Source organism: Vicia villosa, linkage group LG4 (assembly GCF_029867415.1).
Source record: "Vicia villosa cultivar HV-30 ecotype Madison, WI linkage group LG4, Vvil1.0, whole genome shotgun sequence".
NCBI lineage: Eukaryota > Viridiplantae > Streptophyta > Magnoliopsida > Fabales > Fabaceae > Vicia > Vicia villosa.
The window spans coordinates 182,464,238-182,488,306 of NC_081183.1; the positions used below are offsets into that span (position 1 = coordinate 182,464,238).

General features: G+C 34.2%; 2 protein-coding genes across 2 annotated transcripts; one reads left to right on the forward strand and one right to left on the reverse strand.

Annotated features, from left to right (window-relative positions):
- Nucleotides 1–2,557: 2,557 nt before the first annotated feature.
- Nucleotides 2,558–3,025, forward strand: LOC131598467 (uncharacterized). Its single transcript, XM_058871063.1, has one exon. It carries the CDS (start codon nt 2,558–2,560, stop codon nt 3,023–3,025), a length of 468 nt encoding a protein of 155 aa, XP_058727046.1.
- An 8,007-nt stretch (nt 3,026–11,032) lies between these two features.
- On the reverse strand, nt 11,033–14,156 carry LOC131596289 (homeobox protein knotted-1-like 3). Its single transcript, XM_058868899.1, has 5 exons — nt 13,210–14,156; nt 12,173–12,293; nt 11,794–11,990; nt 11,568–11,699; nt 11,033–11,471 (listed from the first exon to the last, which is right to left on the reverse strand). Exons 1-5 carry the CDS (start codon nt 13,879–13,881, stop codon nt 11,322–11,324), a joined length of 1,272 nt encoding a protein of 423 aa, XP_058724882.1. The 5' UTR covers nt 13,882–14,156; the 3' UTR covers nt 11,033–11,321.
- Between the last annotated feature and the right edge of the window lie 9,913 nt (nt 14,157–24,069).

Below are 24,069 nucleotides of genomic sequence, written 5' to 3' on the forward strand. Positions count from 1 at the left end.
AATTTACATTTTTTACATATTAATTGCAACACTAAAATTAAAACTTGTAAGAAAGACAAAATTTTTGTTGATATAAGATGATAGTTTTGAAAATACTTATTTTGTATAAATAAGACTGAATTTATAGTTTTTTTTTCTTCTTAAAATACTACTTAATCGAGTTCACTTTAATAATATTCAAATTTTAAAACTCAAAACACTATCAGGTAAAGGAGTATTAATTATGTGAGCAAATAATTAGTCTTTATTTTCAATTATTTTATTTATTGGTGCAAACCAAATGCATATCATAGAAAAGCATATGGCCTTGTATGTAAATATTTCTCAAGAAACCCATAGATTAGAGAAATTAGTTACTGATTAAATATCAAGAAGTATTAAAATAAGACATTATGTTGTTATTACCATTTGAAATAGAGTATGGTGTGACATTTGTCAATATACCATGTACTAATATGACATTTGTCAATATAGTTTGTAGATTTAATTATGTCCCACATTGGAAGGTGGAAAAATATTATATAAGTAAGTTTGGATATAAATTTGAATGGTAAGCTAGTTGTAAGAGTAGGTAACAAAACTTAAAACTTAAATCCACTCTCTAGCCTAGCATCAGTTATATATAGCCGTGTAAATAAAGCATATAATTAAATAGAATAAAATAGCTAAAATATATGATTCTTTACTTAAGATTTTTTGAGGCCCTTTTAACTATGAGGCCCTGTGTTGTGGCTCTGTTTGCACAGGCACATGGCCAGGCCTGATGAATATAATAAAAGTGGAGATCGGAGATTGTTCATTACTCTTCACATGTGAACTATTTTTATACCTTTGATCAAATAGCGTGAATTTGAGATGGATGGACCTTGGTCAATTTAGACTCTGACCTGTCCAAAATAGTTCCTGTATGAAACAAAGATTTAACTTAAACGACCATTTTGTTATAACTTTTAAACTTGAAAGACTATATTTAATATATATTTGTTTATGCATTTATGCAAATGAAAATGAAGTCGTAAGAAAATTCTCAAGTGAAATACAAACAATATTATTCAAGAACAAATGAAAGATACTCAGTATCGAGAATATATTAAATTTGAAAATTAGGAAAATGGTGAATAAAGAAAAATTAATAAAACTTTTGTTTTGTGATTGTCTTTAACAGAGATTGTCAATTTGATTTAAATTGTAACATTTTGAGTTTAAGTAAATTCATTATGTTCAAGTAAATGTTTAATATATAAATAAATACTATTAATTCACCGAATTCTCTCATGTTCTTCCTCTACTTCATAATCCGTGTTGTACTTAGCATTGTTGAAATACATTATGTACAAAAGCATAATAAAATTTCACTATTTTTTAAAAGTTTTTCATATAATTCTTCTTCAAAATATTACTTTTTATGTTTATTGTACTATGTGCATTTTTCACTGAGAGTACATTCTTTCCATGAAGGCATAAAGGATTCAATAACATTGTTAGTGAAATTAGAACATGCACACCACATTTACTAAAATTTTTTGGCATGGTAATGACATAATCTTTTTTATATTCTAAACTTAAGATGAATTTTTTTCTTGAGTTTCCTAAAATATGTTATGTGTGTGCTTTTCATTAGTTTATTGCACATATAAAGACATAATACAAATAAATCCATAATCACCTTAAACATAATTAGTTATCCACATTAGATCCGAACGACACTTGTGTAATTAAGTACTCTTACAATTTTAATTTTGGTGTTCTAGAGACAACTATGATCAAAAGCAATTTTCACACAAGTAAAACAATCACTATAGCAATGTTGGATTTAACATATTGGCGAGGAATATTCAACGGCAATTAATAACACTAGGATATATGATGAAATTGACTTAGAAAATTCAAAATTGTGACTATACGAAAAAAAACAAAAATGAAGAAAACAAAAGCGATTCATGCACAAACAAACCTTAAAAGAGATGGTGTTATGTGAAAGGCAGAATATTCTAGAAAAAGAAAAAAACAACAGCTTATAATTGTTTCATAAAAAAGAATAAGGCAGTTCACATCCTTAAAAAATGTAAATAATTTATGAGTGCAACAACATACGAATATAATTAACTTTTTTGGTTACACCTATATACTTAAAATGTATTTGTAAGGAACATCAACAACAAATCCTATTAGATTTGTAGGGTGGATATTACCACCTTTCTATATTGTACCTACAATTTAGCCTAATTTAAGAAAAAAAATATCAAAACAAAAGTATAATTTCCACATGTGTAATTAAGGTTTTTTAGCACAAATTTACCTAAACATAAACACGACAATGTGGTTTTAACACAAAAATCGCTACCACGTTCATTTCACGGAATCTTCGGACTTTTCCCAACTCAATAATTCATTAACATCCTCAACTTCTTTCTCTTCTTCAAATTCTTTTTCATCCTTAGGAATTTAACTTATTTTATATTTCATTATAAAATTCACACTCATTCAATCACATCACAAAATAAAGAGTTTTATTAATTATTGTTCAGTAACCAAAATTTCCTATTATTCATTTCCTATGGATAATGGGATTCCCAGACAATCTTCTATAAGATACAAACTAAAAAATACAATATGTTGCTTTACGGGAAATATCCATCATCATGATTCTTCGTTTGAAGAAGGAGACAGATCTTATAACAAATTACACATTCCAAAAACACCAATTTCACCTACAAGTTCATCAAGTTCTCCATGCTCATGGTTCAAGAAATCTCCCCCTAGTAATGTAAGTGATTATTCACGTGTTAGGGGAAAAAGCTTAAGGACACGTGTGGGTCGCAAACACGGTCATCATCGTCAATCCCATTCCGCGGATTTTAGCTATGACCCTTTAAGTTATGCACTCAATTTTGAAAATGAAAATGCCCAAGATGATATCCCAATAAAAGATTTTAGCTCTCGACTGCCTCAATCGCCTCCTTCTTCTTCATCAACGACTAATTACTCTGATAAGCTTCCAAAAGAGATAGTTGGATATAGTTGATCAACACCATACACATAGGTAGATAGTATATGTTGGCATCATTATACCAAAATACTTGACAATGTTATGTTGGCATCATTATTTCTATTTACATGAATGTATCTCCTTATACCAAAATTTTATATTGATAATTTTTCACTTATTTGATAAATATTATGAAATCGTAATGTTTAGGACTTTGTATTAAAATCAAAATCTCTCTAAGAAATAAAAGAGAAATATAAATCACCAAATTGATATTTAAGAATAAAAATGAGTTTCAAAAGAAAGAACTATTGGTGTAGCAACATCATTTTTTGATTATTGAAGAGTGGTTCACATAAGTAGTGGTAGACAGAAAAATTATTAAAACAAAAAATCGCATATATATAATTTAACCCATTTGATTTATAATGAGACAAATGCAAAAACTTTGTAGAAAATGATTGACTTTTTCTAAGCCTCTAAACTAGAGAATAATATATTGTTCATGTTAACTTTTTTTTAAGCCTAAAAACTAGAGAATAATATATTGTTCATGTTAAATAGTTTCATAAGTTTGAAGTATAAGGAGGGGACTTACATTTCAGTTAAGTTACTTTAAGTAACTCCTTAATAAGATATCAAGAACGTTTGATAATGAAAGTTTAAAGTTATTTCTATTGATATCTTATGAGAATCTTGTTAGATATTTTGAGTTTATATCACAAGTATAGTCCTTAATAGTATTGTGTCTTTGCAAACAACTAAAGGTGATATTCTTGATGAGAAGGTGAGAAAAAAAGACATGATGTTATTCATTTTAAATATGAGGTACTTGTCAGTGAATATATAGGAGAATTAATAAAAAGTAACTAAAGGATGATAAGAGAAGAGTAAAAACTCATCAAAACGTCAAAGAAGTAAGTAAGGTATCATTATTGTCACAAAACATGGAACATATAAAAACAATTGTTTTTAAAGCAAAAAGTCGACCATCATCTCCTTTTGAGAAAACACCATGTTATTTCTCTATTTCCAATTCCAACGTGCAAATTAGATTACATGTAGACAACTACAAATCTCTTTCCCAGATAAACAACAAGTACAAAATTGCAGCGCATAAGATTATGCATTAGTGACAAAATCACTAGACACACCTAGCCAGTGAATAATATCACACCAAAGAGAACCAAAAAATAATTCAAAGAAAAATGGTTAGAAGATTCATCCAATTTATATCCACCTATACATTGTAACAAGTCCAAATTAACCAAGACTCGATGAATAAAATTAACGTTAGTCAACAACTTGTTTAGGAAAAATATCAAAGCAAAGATAGAAACATTCAAAGGTAATAGTTTATGTCATATAATCTCCATATGTTCTATGAAAAATAGTTGACCCGAATGAGTTAGGAAATGACATATCTCAAAAATTGAATACCCTTTAATTGGATTAAGATTCCATCTCCAAGTGTCTTTAATATCTACTTGCAAAAAATAATTTTCTAACAGCATACAACAGTCCCAAACATGTTCCTCTTCTCACGATTCCATCAGCACCCCCCCCCCAACCTAAACATATGTACTATTGAAACATTCTTCAACAATTTTTTTTATAAAGTTTGCTAATTATGACACAAAGAAACTCTCCTTCCAACCACCAATATTTCTTCATGGAATTTTTCTAACCATTACCTACCTTTCTACTACCATAAGCTTCAAACCATCGAACCACGCTCATACCAAAACCTCTTCGAAGATAATCAAATCTCTCCACCTCAACGATATTTTTGTCACCATTCCCTTAATTCTATTGTCCTCCATACCATAATTTTCTACCAACACCTTAAACCAAAATCCTTCTTGATTCAAAAGCATTCATCACTACCACTTCCTTAATAAAGAAAATTAAACTCTTTTTCTCTCGCCAAACCCTAAACTGCTTTGATCTCGATAAAAACATACCATATCCCAATTAACCTAATAAAAATTCCTAACTTTCTCACTCTCCCCAAAAAAAAAAAAACATTTAAGAATAGATTCAATGGAAGAAATAATACATGTTGGATCCTTGAAGAATGAAAGAAAATAAGCCTCTAGCAAGGACAAGACAAATTTAAACATAACAAGGTGACCACCTATAGAAATATGTATACTTTTCCAACCCGATAATTTATTATGATTTCTATTAACCAATAAATTCCTTAAATGCAATGAGAACTACCCCCCAATTAATAGGCACAAATAGAATAAAGAAATCTGTCCAATTCTACAAGTTAAGTGCAAAAGTGGAATCTGTCAACCAAGACTAATTAACATCAACACCAACCAACATACATTTGTGGAAATTTACCTTAAGCCTTGAAATTAATATATCCAAAGAGTATCACTGTAGCTTTAGTAAATATAATATTATCCCAATTCTTCTCACCAATAATTAAAGTGTCATTTGCAAACTAAAAATGAAAAATGCATAACAACCCTTCAGGCCCTTCATTAATCATAAAACCATTATACAACCAGATATCAACTAAAGCTTGCAACATAACATGTAACCCTTCAGCTGTTAGCAAGAGCAAAAATGATGATAGAGGGTCCCCCTATTGAACCTCTTACCAAGGCGAAACACATTCGTTGGGCTACTATCAACCAAAACAAAAGTAGTTGTTGAACTAACGCAATCCACAAACCACTTTCCATTTTATCAGAAAATCCATTTCAATCATCATTATTTCTAAATAATTTCATTCCATCGAATCATAAACTTTTTCAAAGTTCACTTTAAACATACTCATCTACTTCTTTGATATATTGACATCATCAACCAATTCATTAGCAATAATAATTCCATTCAATATTTGTCTTCCTTTTACAAAATCTGATTGAGATTCTGAAATCACTTTTCCAATGATAAATTCCAATCTATTTGTTAACATCTTCACAAAAAGTTTATACATGCAGCCAACTAAACAGATGGGTCTAGATTCATTCAATTTCTATGAATTATCAAATTTAGGTATTAAAGCTATAAATGTATAATTTTCTCCTTTAACCAACCTATTTTGAATATTTTTTAGCAAAAATCTCATAAAACTGATTTTTAAATCACCCAAAAATTCTTAATATAGCCAAAGTTGACTACATCAAACCTTTGACTCTTGAAACTATCATAACTTCACATTTACTTTTTCACATGCTCCTATTCTTCACTAAAAGGTTTATATAACTAAAGAGTTTACTCATAACTAATAAACTTAAAATGAAGACTCTCAATATCAGGCATGTCAAGATCTACCTACTAAAGGTTGTCAAGTGAGGATATGGAGTAGGAAAACAATCTAGAGGGGGTGAATAGAACAAAAACAAATTTCGATTGATTTTTCAAAAATAGAATATATTGCGTGCGGAAGTTTTAAAAAGATAAATATGCGAATTATACTTTGATCGGATTTTGATCACGTCGACAAATTCACAATTTAAAAAACTAACATATTGTTTAACAATGAGTAATTGAACTATTGTATATTACGCAAGATGTGTCCTATATGATATTTCGATTATGGTCAGATTCTAACAGCACATGTTTCTCATAATTTAATCACCACTGAATCTCAATTAGTCACCAATTATAACAAAACCTAACCTTACGTAATAAAACGCTACCAATTGAATAAATGATAAACAACGCTAAGAATTCAAAACCTAAACATGCAATGTCCTACGAAAATTAAATGCGGGAGTTAGAGAGATAGAGAGTACGATGGAATTTATAGTGCTTCGACATTCGTCCTCGCTTTTATCAAAAATCAGGATAAAATCTACCAGTTTATTAGAATAGACTATTGAATTTTTCTTTTCTTACAACATTTTTCTTTCTAAGTAGTGGCTTTTTGGTGCGTTAGTTTATGGTAAAAATTTAACAAAGGTATTTTGAATATTATAGAAAGTTGAGGGGTTACCAGGTTTAAATAGGAGTGGCGGGACAAAATTTCTTAAAATACAAACTGGACTTTACACATCAGCCCATCACAAGGCCCATAACTCCCACTTTTAGGCAACATGCTCCCTTTGATCAACTTCTCCCACACCACTATGTTGCATAATTAACTTCCATATTATTATAAAAATTTCATTGGCCTCTCTTTTTGTGTTCTTGAAAGAAAAAAATTATAGCAAATATAAACACAATTTTAATTAATCAATTGGTTATAGAGAAAATAAAATAAAATAAGTTAAATGTAGTTTGTAATTAATTTTATCTTAAAAATAAAATAAAAATTAATTTTTATTTATTTATAATTTAGGGGAAAAAATACATTTTTATAGAACGGAAGGAGTATGTTATATAATTTTTTTTACATTATCTATATTATTTTTGTTAATTTTTTAATTAACATTTTTTTTAAAGCAATTGAAGAAGTTGTTTACCACCCCACTAAAATGCCATAAAAAGAGGCTCAAATGAAAATTTTAACGCAGTTCTCCTAATTTTTTTATGTTTCTTTCTCATAATATGTGCACAAAATTAATGCTAACATTTAGTTTTAGGAGATTTTTTTGTTACAAAATCTAAAGAAAACATAACTAAATTATTATATGGACCAAGAAGTTCCAGCAGAGTCAGCTATAAGAATGATCTTGAAAGCATCATTAGAAGAAAAAAAAAATATGCGTGTAAAATAATTTTACATTGTCAATCAATCACGACTATGTTAAATGTCAAGTTACACTGCTATTATTAAAAATAAATAATATGATATGGTTGATTGATGAATCTCAATTGAAAGACAATGTAAAATTATTTTATACTGTCAGTGCACTATCTTTAACTTTTTATTAGGAGTACCGCTACTTAAATTTTTTTTATGGGGCTAATAAGCTTAACAATGAGGGGATGAAGGCGGTTAAGTAAGATTTTGGTGACAATTTTATAAATAATGTTGCACAAGTTAATCGGTATCAAGTATTTAAAGGTGGTTAGAGAGTCCACTTTGGGAATGAGATCAATGAGGGTGTTTGAAACTGCAAGATCAAAATAGCTTGTGGCAAAAGCAATTTTTACCATCATCTCCAACAATGTGACAATATTGTTTGAAGAAGATGCATTAAAATCCTTCTAGGCTAGGAGCTCTAAAATGTTTCATGGATTTTAAGGTCAAAGTAAATTCTTCCTTAGTCACATGAAGAGTATGAGAGGAAAACCCATCAGTATCCATATGGGGGTGAGAGGTAGTAGGCAACAAGCTTCTTTGTGTGCGAGGAAAGTTGCCAAAAAAGAACGACTTTGGTAGTCTTAAGATAAAACAAGATAAATAAAAGGTGTAAGAGAGTTGAGCCATTCTAAATATTTACACATTGATATTTGAGAGCGGGTATGAACATCAACATCAACCCCAATCAAAGCAAAATTACCAACCAACAACTTTACGAGTATAAGAGACCTCTCTCTCTTCATGAGACTTTTGCGGATTTTATAAAATTTTCAAGGGAAAATTTTAGTGGCCCTAAGAGATGGGAAGAGACATAAAAAGTAAATGAGAGTTGCCCGATTATAAAAGTGAGAAAGATGAGAAAATGTTGTGAGCAATGTGTTGGATAACAAAATGATCTCTCGTATAAAGGTCTCTTGAAAGTCTTATTTCGTGTATCTTATTTCTCTTTCGCAAATTATAGTGAGTGTGAAAGAAATAATTGTTCTTGTCTCAAAATGTAACCCATTGCTTACGAGATTTCTTCAACAAATGGATTTCTTCTTTAAAGAATATGTGATTATATTTTTCGTTAAAGAAATTTTTTTAATTGGATGTGTGATATTACAAATCAATCCTCTTGTTGTCGCCTGGTCAGGAGTGTATTTTGTGGCCCAAAAACAATACAGCCTAAAGGATTAGATAGTTGGCCACGATTATTCCCAAAAAATAGAAGCGTCCAAAGAAAGAAGGTAGACCGGATTCATATTCATATTACAAAACAAAGTATGTCATACATAGGTCTCAAAGGTAAATATAAAGAAAGTTACAATATAGAAAATAAATTCAATGACACTAATATGTATTCACATTTGATTGGAAATATATCTTGAGTGGAATTAAACTTTATTTATCACGAAGTTGTGCGAGTACAAAAAATAGGTCCAAATAGCTCGAAGTGTGTTTGTGCACTTAGACGAACATATGGTATTTCGTGTGATTGTTTAATTTCGAAGAAGATGAAATTGGTAGACCCATATGTATGGATGAGCTACACATGCATTAGAAAAGACACAAGATTGATGATGATGGTGTGATCAAGGCTCCATATATATATATATATATATATATATATATATATATATATATATATATATATATATATATATATATATAGAGAGAGAGAGAGAGAGAGATTGAGAGGTGATTCAAGAGAGATTTTCAAAAGTTAATTATAACATGAAATTACATATCAAGAGTCGTTGTGGAAGATATCCGATCCAAAAACCACAAATATGAAACCATCCGCTGGTAAAAACTTAGGGTGCTCTTAATTAGGTAAAACCAACTGAGTTACAATTCAACCAAGCGGTCTCCATCTTATTTCAAACATGTCGATACACTTTATCCAAATTATCCAATTTCATAATCAAAAAATAATTCAATTAAAGGTGCTTGCATCACCATACCATCGACTTCACCACCTTTATAAAAAATGACACACATTAAAGAGAAACATGATTTTATGCACAAACATTGTTCGAATAATAGATGTTAAAGGTGATGGTAATTGCGGTTGTCGCACTATTTTATCTTTGCTAGGTAAGGGACAGGAGAATCACACTTGTTCGTCAACATCTTATCAAAGAGTTGAAGGCCCACAGTCATACATGTGGCTATATGAGAAAAAGAACGATATGATGAAATTCGCTATTAGAAAGATCCTAAAGTCGCACATTGATTGGAGATAGAGCATTGAGAAAGGTTATATAGAGTGGCACTCATCACCGTACAAGTCGGTTTTATAAGGATGAGTTAGGTCAAACTCTAATGTGGTATCAGAGCATATCTATTGGACCATGTGCCACCTCACCGTTATTATCCGTGCACCAAGCTCAAAAAAGTGTTGGGCGTGAGGGGTGTGTTAGGAAGATCCTAAAGTCCCACATTGGGTTGAGATAGAGCATTGAGATATTTTATATAGAGTGACACCCCTCACCTTACAAGTTAGTTTTATAAGGATGAGTTAGGTCAAACTCTAATATCTGCGACGCTCTTATTCCTTGTTTTAACGGTGTAGCATCAAAGGAAAAATGGATGTGTTTCTCAAATACGTGTCATCTACTAGCAAATGTATATAGCTGAATGTGTATTGATCTGACAAGATATGCTTTTTCGGTTCGAGTGGACCATTTTTATAAGGATGAGTTAGGTCAAACTCTAATATCTGCGACGCTCTTATTCCTTGTTTTAACGGTGTAGCATCAAAGGAAAAATGGATGTGTTTCTCAAATACGTGTCATCTACTAGCAAATGTATATAGCTGAATGTGTATTGATCTGACAAGATATGCTTTTTCGGTTCGAGTGGACCATTTCAAAATTCAGACGAATGCATTATTTTTATTGGATGACTTTCCAAATCACAACATTTTGTTCATGTTTATTTGAAACCAAGATGTTTTATACCACGAACACCGCTTGAGTGGACATCTCATTTAAAAAAAAAACATCAAAAAGAAAATTTAGAATCTTAAAGAAACTGAGTTAAAATATTCTATTACTTCATTTCAATGGACACCATCATTTCGTTCCAGGCAAATGACAAGACACGTACTAGTAGTTTCATTTTGAAAAAGTGTTGGCAAAAACATTCAAAATACAATTATTGTAGTATTCTTCAACTTCACTCCTCAAATTTCTATATCAAACAAAGATCACAAAAGACAGATATTACTCATTTCGCACAACACAACAGAAAATAGACAAAATTACTTGTCTTCTTATTTAGGTTTTGTCATTTTTCAAGTATTTTGAGTTTATTATTGAAGAACATTGACAACAAAATTAAAATAGTACTAGTAAGAAGCAAAAGCATATACCATTTCTTATTTCTACACCACCCCCTCAATATTATACACATACATAAAATTCAGACATTAAAGTGTGTACAAAATTCATAATCCTATAGTATACACAATTTCTAATGAAACTTCCTAATTATGTAACATCATACACGTATTAAATCCATCAACAGGTCTTCAAAAATCAATCACATTCAAGGATTAGATTATGAAACTTGCTTCATTTACGTTTAACAAATCAACTTTTTAGTGCATTTATCATCCCTAATATAAAAACAAAACTAGTTTTGAGACCTTTTGCGCTTGCTCTTCAAGACAGTAGAAGATGAAGGATTGCTGTGCCAATTTCTCTTCCTTTGATTGATAAACCAGTTGTTAATCTGCTTTAATTGTAACCCAGTTTCTTGCACCAACCTTGCCTTATCTTCCTCCTGAAAAACACACAACTCATTCGGTTAATTAAGCGTTAATTAAGGATTTGTTTATAAGCTATTTCTACGATCGAGTATGAAATAAAGTTAACTTACCGTTGGATAAGGCCATTTAGAGTGTGATTGCCACCAAGCCTTAAGGACAGAGGTTGTGTCACCGGGAAGTTTCCCGGCTCGTCTCTTGCGTAAAATTTCCTCTCTTATGTCGACAATTTTCTCCTTGTAACCCTGTAATGTATGATAAAAATAAAAGAAGATCAACCATATGAATAAAAAGTTATGAAAACAAGGGTGTAGATGAAAATTCGATAACAACTCTTACATGTTTCAATTCATGCTTTAGCTCTTGCCTTACGCGCTCCATTAAAGACCTTTCATTCTCTGTTGGTATAAGAGGGCCAAATCCCATGTTATCTCCGCCACCATCAAAACTACCATCAAACATATTTGCGTCGCTGTCTACTTGTTCATCTTCGTCATCAGACATTGTTGCCCCCGTACCTTCTCCAGGTGAAACTCCTGTTCGTTCATCATGTAACATAACATGTGAGAAATATTATCGATTCATACTTGTTAAGCATGCTTTCAGGCTTCATCAGACCTTAAAGTTAAAAATAAGTTTGATAGATAATAGGTCAGAGAAGCCTAAAGTTTTCAACACTAGTGGCAACCGTTACTAAAAGTAGACAATAGTTTTGTACCTGTTAGACTTTGTAAGGATTGTTCTATCTCCCAACAAGCCATTACTGCTTCCATGGCATGGACACGGACATGTTGTTGCAATTGTTCTTTGAAGGAACACAGCAATAAAACATAGTGTGACTGTAACAACAACAAGAATGAAATATCAAGATCGCAATTCGCAACTGAATCATATCATTCATATGTAGTAAACTTCTATAGTGCAGCCAGTTTTGTCCACCAACACAAAATATAGAGAAAACATTATATCACAATCAATATGCAAAATTGGATTCTATGCAGTCAATTCACACATATATCATATATGCATTCAAGGTATTAGTGACCGTCCGATCAAGATCTGATGGTTCAGAAAATACAGATATAATTTTTGAATTATAATTTAAAATACCAAACTTAAATCTGAACCGTCCGATTGATCAAGATGTCCAACAAATAGTTGATAGAAATATCAAATGTGAAAACTCATTAATCACAATTTTCATGAACTCTACATATCAAATCTACATATACAGTTAAACAGCTACAAATTATGGTTTACCGCACCCAAATTGTGTTTTTTTTTTTTTTTATATAAAAGAACAACATTAAAGTTTGTAATTTCTATTAATTATTTTGTTATTTAGACACACGAAAATCAACACTATACGAAGAAAATGAGTGTGAAAGTCTGACTAAAAATCCAATGTGTGAGAAAAACTAATACAGTAGTATTAAAGTCAGAAAATGCGGTTTTGATGTGAGATTTTGTTTGAAAAGTCATTTCTCAAATGAAATGGAACAAGAAATCTGGCAACATTTTTTCTTTTTATTGAAAATTTGAACATAAGTCATAAGAAAAAGAGTGAGAAAAGAAAGGCATAGATACACGTATGTACACTAGTAATTATAAATTTATAATTAAAATTAAATCCAAAACCACAAAAAAAAAAATTATCCAATCGAATTTTAAGCCAATTATAAGAAAGAAGAAAAAAGAAAAAAAGATAAATATGAAAGAAATTTGAGGCTGAAAAACAAAAGAAAAAGAATATACCATGAAGTGGTCGAGTTCTTTGTCATCTACACCGACGATGTTCTGTCCGAAGGCGGCATATTTCTCGACCACATTCTGAGACTGTGCCAGCTGAGCATCAATCCTCGGCAACTGGTCCACCGGCGTCGCAATCCTCAAACACGCCACATGTGCCGACAACAACTGTTCATACAACGGATGCGACATAATCTCCGCCTTCCATCTCCCCGTCTGCCAGTCTCCGACCACCGCAACATCTCCTTTACCGTCGCCTTTCAAATCATCTAAATCGTGTACATCGGTGACGTCGTCGATGACTTCACCGTGGGGCCGATGGAGAATCGACTGGGAAAGCCATTGGCCGGAGTTTTGAACGGAGTCGGAAGCCGTTTGGAGGTTAAGAAAATTAGAAGCTCCGTTACCGTGACCGTTAACGTTGCCGTTATCGTTGGTGGTGTTGTCGTTGTTAACGTCGTTATTGTTGTTGTTGTTATTGTTGTCGGTGTAGTGGGTACGAAGGATGGCGTTGTTGAGCCAGTTAGGTGTGGTTTGGAGTTGGTTTGGGTCGGAATCAGGTTTGGAGTTAGGGTCGGGTGAGTCTGGTAAGATGGAACGAAAAGTGTTGTTGTTAGATTGGTCTGTGAAATGGTGGATTGGTAACTCTTGTGAAAGATGCTGGTTGTGATAAGCCATAAAATTGTGTTTGTGTTTATGTTTATGTTTTATGTGTTTCAACAAAAGAGAGAAAGTGTGTGTTTGTGATGTTTGGTTTGGTTTGGTGTGGTGAAGTAGTTTGTGATGTTTTATTGTGGGACTAGAAAATGAAGATAAAATATTGTTTTTTTTTTTTTTTGGAGAGAGAGAGAAGACAAGACAATGGAAGATGAAGAAGAGGAGGGTAGAGTGAAGGGAAGGGAGGGAAGAAGGGACGTTGTTGTGATCGGAAAATAAATCCAAATAAAGTATGTGTGATGTGTATAAAGTGGATATATAAATAATGAAATATATATTTATTTTTTTGTATTTTATTAAATTAAATTATTGTAAATTGAATTCTTGATTAATTAATTGGAAAAGGTAGATTGTAGAAAGAATGAGACAGGCTCATATTTGTCTTTCATGAAGGGTTGGTTTCATTTTATTTTTTATTAGTTTATGTTGTCTGGTACTTTTTATTTTTTTAGATTAATTGGTATGAAGTAAAAAGGTGTATATGAATTTTTTTTCTTAATATTTTACACGTATATTAAAATTATTGGCAAAAGTATAAATTGTGATGCATTTGATGTTGATTTTAACATTTTTTATCTTTACTTTTTAATTCTTGATTCTTTTTTTCTTTTGAATAGACATGGGTCATTTAAAATTCAATCAGTCTAAAAATAAATAAAATGTAACTAATAAAATAAGTGAGCATGCCTAAGAGCAAATCCTCTATTTATATTAGTTTTAGCCCTAAGTTGCATTGTTTTCCTCTTCTTATTACCGGATAATTCTTAACTTTGGCTCTGAAATTGCCTACTTGATATCATCTATATAAAGTTGACTATTTAAGTCATATTTCAGTTTATATACATTGAACATATCTTACAAATATTTTACAAATTATTTTGTGAGATATTGGATCGAACTCTAGTATGACCGAAGGGTAGCTTCTTGGTTCGACAGGGTTAAGCATGAAGTCGAAGGTTGTTCAAATGCTTGTGTCGAAGATGCTAGGGTTGCTAGCATGTTAAATTAGGTTTTAGTGTTTAAACCCTAATTTGTTAAGTTAGCTTGTTTATTAAGTTGGCTTGTGTAATGGGCCTTCTGAAAAAAGCCCATTAGTTAGTATGTTAGGTTTTATTATAAATAGCATACTAGTCTCTCATCATTGTTAAGCTGCAAATCCTAATTTAGGGTGGAGAGGTTATTTGTTAGAATTCTTCTTTACCCACTTCCCTATGGGAGTCACCCCCAGCGAAAACCCAAAACTGCCCCTGCTTCGGAGATGCATCTCCGAAGTTTTTTTTTTTTGAATTTTTTTTGACTTCGGAAATGCATCTCCGAAAACACCAAAAAAGTGGTGTTTTCGGAGATACATTTCCGAAGTCAAAAAAAATTCAAAAACCGTGAATATTTTCGGAAGTTCATTTCCGAAAATATTGCTGCATATACAAATTTCCCTCCTTCACTATTTCATCATTTTTCTCCAAAACTTCCCCAAACCCTCTCCAAAACCCAATCAATCTCCATCCATTTTTCGTCCTAAAATCAAGTTTCAAACCGTTGATCACGTTAAAGGGAGCATAGAAAGCTACAATTTCAGGTAAACATCACTCATTTATTCCCCTATTTCACTACATTGATTGAAGAAATTTGTGCTGAAACTAATATGGTTCGGAAGTTCATTTCCGAAATATATTACCTAACAAATTTCGGAAATGAACTTCCGAAATATGCCCTGGCAGTAAAAAAAAACTGTTTTGGCCAACTTTTGCTAATTTTTTCATTTGTTAGGTATGGTGCATCCGGACAACATTGTGCAAGACGATCCAGTAGTTGTCAGCGTTAACAACGATCCGGTTATCGACGTTAATCCTATGATCAATGCGGTTGATGTTCGGCAAGAATTTACAAATGATCGGAGCTTCGGTAGTCGCGAACAATTGATTGAGTGGGTTCGGAACGAAGCTAGTAAACTTGGATTTGGAATTGTTATTTTAAGGTCGGACAACGGAAATAGTAGGCGGAAAGCTTTCGTTGTTTTGAATTGCGAACGGGGTGGGAGTTACGTACAATCAAACCGGGTGCTAAAACACGACGACACGGGATCGAGAAAGTGCGGGTGCCCTTTTAAGTTGCGTGCTACTCGGAGGGTTGATGATTTGTGGCGGTTAACCGTAATTTGTGGAATTCATAATCATGGCTTGGATGTCAAGTTACACGGACATCCAATGGCGTGTCGTTTGTCCCGCGAAGAGAGGAATGTGATATCGGACTTAACGATAGTCAAAGTGGCGCCTCACAACATACTTGCCGATTTGAAGCGTAAGAAACCGGATAGCGTTTCAAATATCAGAAAAGTTTACAATGAACGACACAATCTCAAAGTTTTGAATATGGGCCCTCGGTCGGAAATGCAGCAACTTTTGAAACTACTAGGTGATAACAATTATGTTTCAAGCTTCCGAACCTCCGAGGACAAAGTTACGGTGCGTGATATTTTTTAGACTCATCCCGAAAGTATCAAATTATTCAACACATTTCCAACCGTTCTAGTCATGGATTCGACGTACAAGACAAACAAATATAGGCTTCCTCTTCTAGAGATAGTTGGTGTGACCTCGACGGACAAGACTTATTCGGTCGGGTTTGCTTTTTTGGAGTGTGAAAAAGAAGACAACTTTACATGGGCCTTGGGAATTTGCAAGTCTTTGTTAGTTGATCAAGAGGTTATGCCAAACGTCATTGTCACCGACTGGGACAATGCTTTGATGAATGCGGTTGATACCGTCTTCCCGACATCGACCGTGTTACTTTGTCGGTATCACATAACTTGCAACGTGAGAAGTAAGTTGAAACCCGCGGTTGGGACAAAAGATAGGCCGAATGAAAACGGTAAAGTTATCAAAGCCGGTGTTGTGGTTGAGAGGATAATGGCGGCATGGAGGGAAATTTTGGATGCACACTCCGAAGAGGTGTATACCGAGAAATTGGTACACTTTAGGTCTTTGTGTGGTTCCATTAAGACATTTTGTCATTACGTCGAATCCACCATTCTTGACAAAGTTAGAGAAAAAGTCGTGTGCGCTTGGACAAATCGAGTTAGACATCTTGGTTGCACCACGACTAACCGAGTTGAATCCGCACATGCGGTCTTCAAGAGGTGGTTGGGTGATAGCAAGGGAGATTTGTGTCGGGGATGGGACACCGTCAACCAAATGCTCCAAAATCAACACAATGAAATTCAAACACCGTTCGGTCGGAGCAAGACGGTTATGGAACACCGGTATAAGGGCCAAATTCTATTCTCCCAATTGATTTACAACATATCCCGGACGGGTTTGAATTTTTTGTTTCATGAAGCGAAGCGGTCTGAGACCACGGGGTCGGATAGTTCTTTATGTGGGTGTACCATTAGAACTACATACGGCCTTCCATGTGCTTGTATACTTTCAAAAAAGAAGAAGTTGAATTCACCAATACGCATGGATGAGGTAGCCGACCATTGGAAGAAACTTCGTTTTGATGATTTTGACCCGCCGAAGGAAAATGACTCCAAAATCACCATCTCCGACGAGTTAGAAGTGATAATGGAGAAGTTTGCTAAAGCGGATGACACCACCAAAATGCACATAAAAGAACAATTGCGAAAAATTGCATTTCCGGAGACCACCGATTTGAAACCGCCATCTCAACTGGTTAAAACGAAAGGTGCACCGAAAAAGTCCAAAGTTACACAAGAAGACACATCAACAAAACGATCTCCATCCTACTTTGAACATGTTGATGCATCATTCCCGGATTCACCGACACCGAAGTCCAAGTGTAGTGGTAACAAAGGAGCCCGTATTTCGAAGCCACCTCTCACACCGCCGATCAAAAAATCACCGATTGTCTACATTGATGAGATGCCACTATTTATGCACAAATATATCGATAACATCGTTGATGTTGGAGGCGACGGCAATTGTGGATATCGGGCCGTTGCGGGTTTGCTCGGTAAAGGGGAAAATAATCACACTTTAGTCCGACGGGAACTCATTGCGGAGTTGACTTCGTATCGGGACATCTACGGCCGACTATATGAAAATCAAGAAAAGTTTGTGAAAATTCATGATTCACTTGTTCCATCACTTACCGGTATCGCTCCGATTTCGAAGTGGATGTCATTCCCCGAGATGGGTCATCTAATAGCAAGTGCATATGATATGGTGTGTGTCGATTTGACGAGGTTTGGACTAAGTGATACTTTCTTTCCACTTCATAGTCGACCGCCGTTGGATGCGTCAAGCCGCATCATATGCATCGGGTATCTACGATCGCGGCACTTCGTCCAAGTGTTTTTGAAACCGGGGTGTCCTATACCAGCTACTTCTTGTCAATGGACGGCACATCGTTCAAATGAGGCGGAAACTTGGCCGAATCCGTTCGTTTCGAGAATGGCGGAGTCTGAAGAAATGATGAGCCAAGAACGCGAGCAAAATAGAGAGCAGTCGAAGAACGTACCTATTTTGGACTTAGGATCCACCGATTGGTTCAGTGAGTTTTAGTTTGTTCCGGATCGTTTTTTGTTTGTAATGATCATTTTTGTATGTATTGTTGTTTATCATGTAAAATCGGACCGATTCAATACATATATAATATAGGGTTAAATAAGTTTTTGGTCCCTATAAAATTACCAAATTTCGTTTTAAGTCCCTTCAAAATTTTCCTTCAAATTTCAGTCCCTACAAAATTTTCCTTCAAACGTACCTATTTTGGACTTAGGATCCACCGATTGGTTCAGTGAGTTTTAGTTTGTTCCGGATCGTTTTTTGTTTGTAATGACCATTTTTGTATGTATTGTTGTTTATCATGTAAAATCGGACCGATTCAATACATATATAATATAGGGTTAAATAAGTTTTTGGTCCCTATAAAATTACCAAATTTCGTTTTAAGTCCCTTCAAAATTTTCCTTCAAATTTCAGTCCCTACAAAATTTTCCGTCTAAAAAAATGGTCCCTGACGTTAAAAGCCACTAACGGCTGCTGATGTGTCAAGACAGGTGGAAATTTTTTAAACCAATTGTTAATTGTTTTAATCCAGCGTGTTTTTAAACCAATTGTTAATCCACCCTTATCTTTAACGTTGTCTTCTTCATCTGGTCCCTCTTCTTCTCTCTCGTGGTCCCTCTTCTCTCAACCCTTTCGTTGCCTTTTCATTCAAGTGGTCCCAACAACGACAACTCCTGGTTTTGAGTGCTCCGGTCCCAAAAAACGACAAGGTAAGTCCCACTTTCTCATTCTATTGTTTAATAATTGCGAATTTCTGTCTTGAATATTGTTTAGGGTTGGTTGTTCCTTGCATGCCATATACCATTGTTTAGGGTTTTATTTTGTTGTCAAGTCACTGTCTGATATACCATTGGTTTACGTGAAATGTGTAGGGAATGGGGTTATTTAAGGTTGTCTTTTTTACCAATGGAAAATTTGTAAGAGATGAAGGGGTATCATATGAAGGGGGCGATGTTTTTGCTATAGCTGGTCAGGACCCAGATTTCTGGTCATATTTTGAAGCATGTGATTTACTTAAGTCTTTGGATGCTTCATTTATAAAGGAAAATGTGAAAATGTGGTGGAAGTCCAAACATGGCTCACTTGAAAATGATCTAAAACCACTTGTTAATGATGAGGATGCAACATTGTTAGCTATGTGTGCTGAGGAGACAAAGTCTGATATTGAGATATATACTGAGCCAAAAGAAAAAGAAAACGTTAATGTGGAGGAAAGTGAAGATGGTGAATCAAGTGAAGACTCTTTGGATGGCATACATTTTGATGATAGTGAAGAGGAGAGGATGAATGATATTGATGAAGATGTAGGTGAAGAGATCAACAATGGTGCAGGTGGAGTAGAAAATGGTGCAGGTGGAGTAGAAAATGGTGCAGGTGGGATACATACAGGAATGATGACAGCAGAGATGGAAAGGGAACATTTAATTGATGATGAATACTTAACAGATGAGCTTGATAGTGGGGCAGATGATGATAGTGATGATGGTAGGCCTTCAGTGATAAGGTTTAGGGATGATGAAAAACTTAGAAAGGAGTTTAAGTTCAAGGTTGGAATGGAATTTTCATCTCTGAAGCAATTTAAAAAGGCTGTACTGGAACACAATGTGTTGAATGGTAGGGAAGTTAAGTTTGCCAAAAATGATGGGGAAAGGTGCAGGGTTATTTGTAAGGATAAACAACAATGTGGTTACACTGTTTTATGCAGTAGAGTTTTGAGAACTGAATCTTTCAGGATTAAGACTTTAATTCAGAAGCACAAATGTGGAAGAAAGTTCTTCAACAAGAATGCTAATGCTGATTGGGTGTCTAGAATAATTGTGGACAAGTTGAAGAACAATTCATGTATGAAATTGAATGAGATTGTTTCTGATGTTAGATTGAGGTTTGCCACAGAAATTACTGGATGTAGGGCTTTCAAAGCAAGGCAAATAGCTAGAAGGGTTGTTGAAGGTGACTCAGCCAAGCAGTATAGTATGTTATGGTCATATGGAGCTGAATTGAGAAGGGCATGTATAGGTAATACATTTAAGTTGAACATTTCTGGTTTGCCACCTAAGTTTGAAAGGTGCTACATGTGCTTTGATGGTACAAAGAGAGCATTCAAGAATGGTTGTAGACCTTTCATAGGATTGGATGGTTGTCACTTAAAGAACAAATATGGTGGAATATTGTCTATAGCTGTTAGTAGGGATGCTAATGATCAGTATCTTCCACTTGCCTTTGGTGTTGTGGAGACTGAGTGTAGGGACTCTTGGAGCTGGTTTATGAGGTTGCTTCTTGAAGACATAGGTTCTGATAATAAGTGTTGCTTCATTTCTGATCAGCAAAAGGTGTTATTTGTTAATCTTTCTTTCCTTATATGTGATTATATGTGATTTTAGATATTAACTTAGGTCTTTATATGCAGGGATTGGTGAATGTATTTGAGAAAGACTATCCTGAATTTGAGCACAGATTTTGCTTAAGACATTTGTATGTTAACTTCAAGAAGAAGTTTGGGGGTGGTACACTCTATAGAGATCTAATAATGGCTGCAGCAAAGGCAACCTATTTTGAAGATCATGAGGCTAAGATGAATCAAATTAAAGAGGCAAATCCAGATGCCTATGAATGGATGAATGCTATTCCCAAGAATAAGTGGTGTAAGCATGCCTTTCCCTTCTACTCTAAGTGTGATGTTCTTATGAACAACCTAAGTGAATCTTTTAATGCTACTATTTTGATGCAAAGGGATAAACCTATACTTACCATGTTTGAATGGATTAGGAACTATCTAATGGGTAGGTTTGCCACTCTTAGGGAGAAGGTAGAGAATTACAAAGGAGTGATTATGTCTAAGCCACTTAGAAGGTTAGATAGGGAGATAGAAAAAAGTGCTAGTTGGCTGCCCACTTATGGAGGTAGATTAACATTTCAGGTTACTCATGTAATGTTCACAGATAGTTTTGTTGTGGACTTGGCAAAACATACCTGTTCTTGTAATTTTTGGGACTTGGTAGGGATCCCATGTAGACATGCTGTTGCAGCCATACATAGGAAGGTAGATAACCCCATTAACTATGTACACAAGTGTTATCATAAGTCTACCTATGTATCATGTTACAATGAAGTTATCAGTCCTATTAATGGCCAAAACAAATGGCCAAAGACCACTGACCCTGAAATCTTGCCACCTAGTTATAAGAGAGGTCCTGGCAGACCAAAGAAATTGAGAAGAAGAGAGGCTGATGAAGAAATTCAAACAAGGTGGCAAAGGACTAACACAAGTCATAGGTGCAAGATTTGCTTTGAATATGGACATAACAAAAGGACTTGTAAGAAAAACAAACAGCTAGCAGTTATTGTTGGTGAAGTACCAAGAGATGTACCAAGAGATGTACCAAGAGATGTACCAACAGATGTACCAACAGGTGTTGCACCCACACAAGGAAGCCAAACACCTAATGTGGGAACTTCTGGAGTCAAAAAAAGGGTAAGTAATTGAACTAAATTGGTTACAGTTATTTTGGTTGATTTTCTTACAATTACATTGGTTGCAGGCTTCTGTGCAAGTAGGAGGGAAATCAAAGAAGTCAAAGTCTACTGCAAATGTAGGAGGGAAATCAAAGAAGTCAAAGTCTACTGCAAATGTAGGAGGGAAATCAAAGAAGTCAAAGTCTACTGCAAATGTAGGAGGTTCTGTGCAAACTAATGATGTGCCACAACATGAAGCTGTAAGTGAGAATCAAGCTGAAGATGTGCAAGCTGAAGATGTGCCTCATAGCAATGAGAATCAAGCTGAAGATGTGCAAGCTAATGATGTGCAAGCTAATGATGTGCCACAACATGAAGCTGTAAGTGAGAATCAAGCTGAAGATGTGCAAGCTGAAGATGTGCCTCCTAGCAATAAAGCTGTAAGTGAGAATCAAGCTAATGATGTGCAAGCTAATGATGTGCCTCATAGCAATGAAGATGTGCCTCATTCACAAAACACTGTCAGTTCAGCTGAGGCAATGAAAAAGTATTGTGGAATTGATCCTGATGAATTGGAGGCCTTGTTAGATGATGAGGAAATACTTGATATTGCACCATTGAGAATTGATATTAGTCCTGTCAAGAGTAAAAGATCTGGTCCCAAGACCTTTATTGGGAAATGCCCCAAGGTTCCAAAACCTGTCAAACCATCCATTGCTCCAAAGGTGTCCAAAGCTGCCAACAAGCCAACTGTGTCAACTATGAGTGACCCTGTAAGTTTGTAACAAGTGGTGATATACCTTGGCATGCTGTGTTTATAAACCAATTTTAACTGTTTTTTGTCTTAACAGGTGAAGGCAATGATATCACCAAGGAAAAAGTCCAATCTTGCTGCATCTCCAATTAGAAAGAGTGATAGACTAAGGACTTTGAAGGCAAAAAATATACAGGGGCCTGGAAGGGATCAAAATGATCCACTTGAAATTCCTGATGAAGACTCTACTGTGAGCAGTGCTAGTGGTAGAAAGCCATGGGCTGACATCCAAAAGAGCATGACTCAGTGATCCAAAATTGTCCTACTGTTTTGTTATTTACTTTGAAACATTTGTGTGATGTATTATGAACCACTTTTGGATGTTTCTCTTTTGTTTTGAACTGAATCTAAGATGTATTATGAAGATGTATTATGAACCACTTTTGGATGTATCTCTTTTGTTTTGTACTGAACCTAAAATGTATTATGAACCACTCTTATGTTATCAGTTGCTTTGGTTTTTCATTTATGTGTATCATAACAAACTAAATTGAAACAAGAACTACATTGTATTTCATTAAACAAGAACATCAAACAATAACATCAAACAAATACATCAAACAATGAACATAACCAAACTACATTATCAATTGTTCACAAGCCTAAACAACTCAGTAATTACACTTGAACAAAAAATACAAATTAATCATAAAGGACACAACAAGAACCAACATCTTTATTTTTCCATGAAATTCCAATATTTTCAACTTGGCCTTTAAGTTCTTGTTCTTCTTCCTTGCATCCTCATACAATGACTTCATATATCCCACAGATTCCATGACATCAAACTCTGAATTCCTAATGGTAAGATCTTCATTTCCAGAAATTTCACCAACATCTTCAGCCCATATGAATAGATTACAAGTATCAACATTCTTCTAGTAAGGACATCTCCAAAACAACCTCCCCTTATTTGGCCCATTGTGACATTGATACATCACCATCCGAGCTTGACACCCACAAAACCTACCACCAAATCGCGATTTCACTGAAACAGACGACATAGGTGCAGATGAACGAAGAAGAACTAAAATGAAAGAACGAAGAAGAAGCACAAAGTGACACTGAATGAGGAATTAGGGCAAAAGAAGAAGAAGAGGAAATAGGTCACGATGGAGGCAGAAGATGAAGAAGAGGAATTAGGGCAAAGGAATGATGGGTGGTCCTTTTAATAACACGCTGGATTAAAACAATTAACAATTGGTTTAAAAAATTTCCACCTGTCTTGACACATCAGCAGCCGTTAGTGGCTTTTAACGTTAGGGACCATTTTTTTAGACGGAAAATTTTGTAGGGACTGAAATTTGAAGGAAAATTTTGAAGGGACTTAAAACGAAATTTGGTAATTTTATA

Excerpts from the sequence above, each read along its gene's own strand:
- LOC131596289 (XM_058868899.1), bottom strand. The coding sequence starts at position 13,881 with ATGGCTTATCACAACCAGCATCTTTCACAAGAGTTACCAATCCACCAT. Across the intron at positions 12,294-13,209 it reads AAGAACTCGACCACTTCATG|TCACACTATGTTTTATTGCT; the intron begins GTATATTCTTTT and ends TTGTTGTTACAG. Across the intron at positions 11,472-11,567 it reads CTAAATGGCCTTATCCAACG|GAGGAAGATAAGGCAAGGTT; the intron begins GTAAGTTAACTT and ends TGTGTTTTTCAG.
- LOC131598467 (XM_058871063.1), top strand. The coding sequence starts at position 2,558 with ATGGATAATGGGATTCCCAGACAATCTTCTATAAGATACAAACTAAAA.